We start from the raw sequence: 1,809 nt of genomic DNA, 5'->3' as shown, positions 1-1,809 counted from the left end.
TACGCGCATGACGTCGCACGCACGGCGCCTGTACGCGCATGACGTCGCACGCACGGCGCCTGTACGCGCATGGCGTCCGCACGCACGGCGTTGGTGCGTGGGCGCCCAGAGGTTCCGCCTTTCGGCAGTCCCAGTGGAGCTTGCTGGTACTGGCGGGAGTGCGTGTAGTGCGCGAGCGTTGGGCGGCGGAGGCCGGGGAGCGAGGGCCGGCTGTGCCCATTGCGCGGGGCCCTCCCTGGCGCCCGGCCTTAGGCCGCGGCGAGCGCGCAGGCCGCCATGTCGTACATGCTCCCGCACCTGCACAACGGCTGGCAGGTGGACCAGGCCATCCTGTCGGAGGAGGACCGCGTGGTCGTCATCCGCTTCGGCCACGACTGGGACCCCACGTGCATGAAGATGGACGAGGTCCTGTACAGCATCGCCGAGAAGGTAGCGCGCCGGACCCCACCCTGCCCGCCGCGCCTCCGCCCTGCTGGCCTCCCGTGGGGGCGCGAGCCGTTCCCCGAGGAGGGGCGGTGGCGCCGGCGTCCCGGCGAGCGCTCCCGGGGACTGGGCCGGCGTTTCCCGCCTTTTTCTGGGGAGAGCGCCTATATTTTTTCACAGTTTAAAGGGTTTATGATACCCTTCTCCTCAAATGAATTAATTATTTCTGTTGATAAGGCGTTTTTTCCAAACTTACAGTGCAGTGAACAAAATACGATTGCACATTTTATTGAGAGTGCGGATGCTTAAAAGGATGTCATTTTTTGGCACCTTATTTATTTGTTATATATATAAAGCAGAACTTTCATGTTAATAGCATAAGAAATCTGTTTTTCTATTGGTGTTTTCTTCATCCCACCACGATTTTTGTAAGTCGTGTAATTTATAGCTTAGAGTGATTAAGATGAAAAAAAAACAGGAGAAAATAGAAATATGCTTTGTTAGAGCTAGTTTTCTGAGTTATTATTTTTGAGATGGAGGAGTCTTGCTCTGTAGTCCAGGCTGGAATGCTGTGGCGCGATCTCGGCTCCCTGCAACCTCCGCCTCCCGGGTCCCTGTTCAAGTGATTCTCCTGCCTCAGCCTCCTGAGTAGCTGGGATTAGAGGCACGCCCCACCATGCCCAGCTAATTTTTGTGTTTTTAGTGCAGTTGGGGTTTCGCCATGTTGGCTAGGCTGGTCTTGAACTCCTGACCTTGTCATCCACCTGCCTCGGCCTTCCAAAGTGCTGGGATTACAGGCGTGAGCCACGGCCCTGCATTTCTAATATTAGTACACTGAGTGGCCTTGGTACTTACTTGCTGACGATAAAACTTCTAGGACACTATTTTATAACCAGAGGTTTCATTCTTTTTCTTTGGTTCCTCATAGCAATTTTAGGATGACTTTTATTTGGGTTTTGCAGCCGTAGCAATAGGGCAAAGAGCAAAAATACCAGGGTGTTAATAAAATACCTGCCATATTAATTTTCCATAAGTAATTTGAGAGGTTATTCTTTTTAATGAAGAGTAAAAGTAACATTGAAGCCATCTTTCACAAATGCTAAAGTAGGCTGGTTAAAATAACTCCTTTGAGTAAAGAATGACATATAAGGATATATTTTATATTCAGGAAAGGAAAGACTATCTGGACTGCCATTTATTAATTTTTGCTATTTCTTATTTAGTAGGAGAGGCATGATGTTAGGAGCTGTTGGTATATTTTAGTTATCACAAGACTCTCTTGGAGTGCTTACTAAAATGCATCAGAGATTCTGATTCTATGGGTATGGGTGAAGTCCAGAAATGGCTTTTTAAAGAAGCCCCTCAGGGAATTCCGATGTGACTTGA

At 49.6% G+C, this 1,809-nt stretch overlaps 1 protein-coding gene across 1 annotated transcript in view; it reads left to right on the top strand.

The window, feature by feature from the left end:
• The first annotated feature begins 37 nt into the window (after positions 1-37).
• Positions 38-1,809, top strand: part of TXNL4A (thioredoxin like 4A) — a 21,621-nt gene continuing 19,849 nt past the window's right edge. Inside the window, exon 1 of the mRNA XM_037729936.1 lies at positions 38-429. Within this exon, the coding sequence (XP_037585864.1) occupies positions 39-429 (391 nt within the window). The 5' untranslated portion in view covers position 38. The remainder of the gene's footprint in view (positions 430-1,809) is intronic.

Source organism: Cebus imitator, unplaced genomic scaffold, assembly GCF_001604975.1.
Source record: "Cebus imitator isolate Cc_AM_T3 unplaced genomic scaffold, Cebus_imitator-1.0 Scaffold324, whole genome shotgun sequence".
NCBI lineage: Eukaryota > Metazoa > Chordata > Mammalia > Primates > Cebidae > Cebus > Cebus imitator.
The sequence above is the reverse complement of the archived record's forward strand: the minus strand, read 5'-3'. Positions and strand labels throughout refer to the sequence as shown.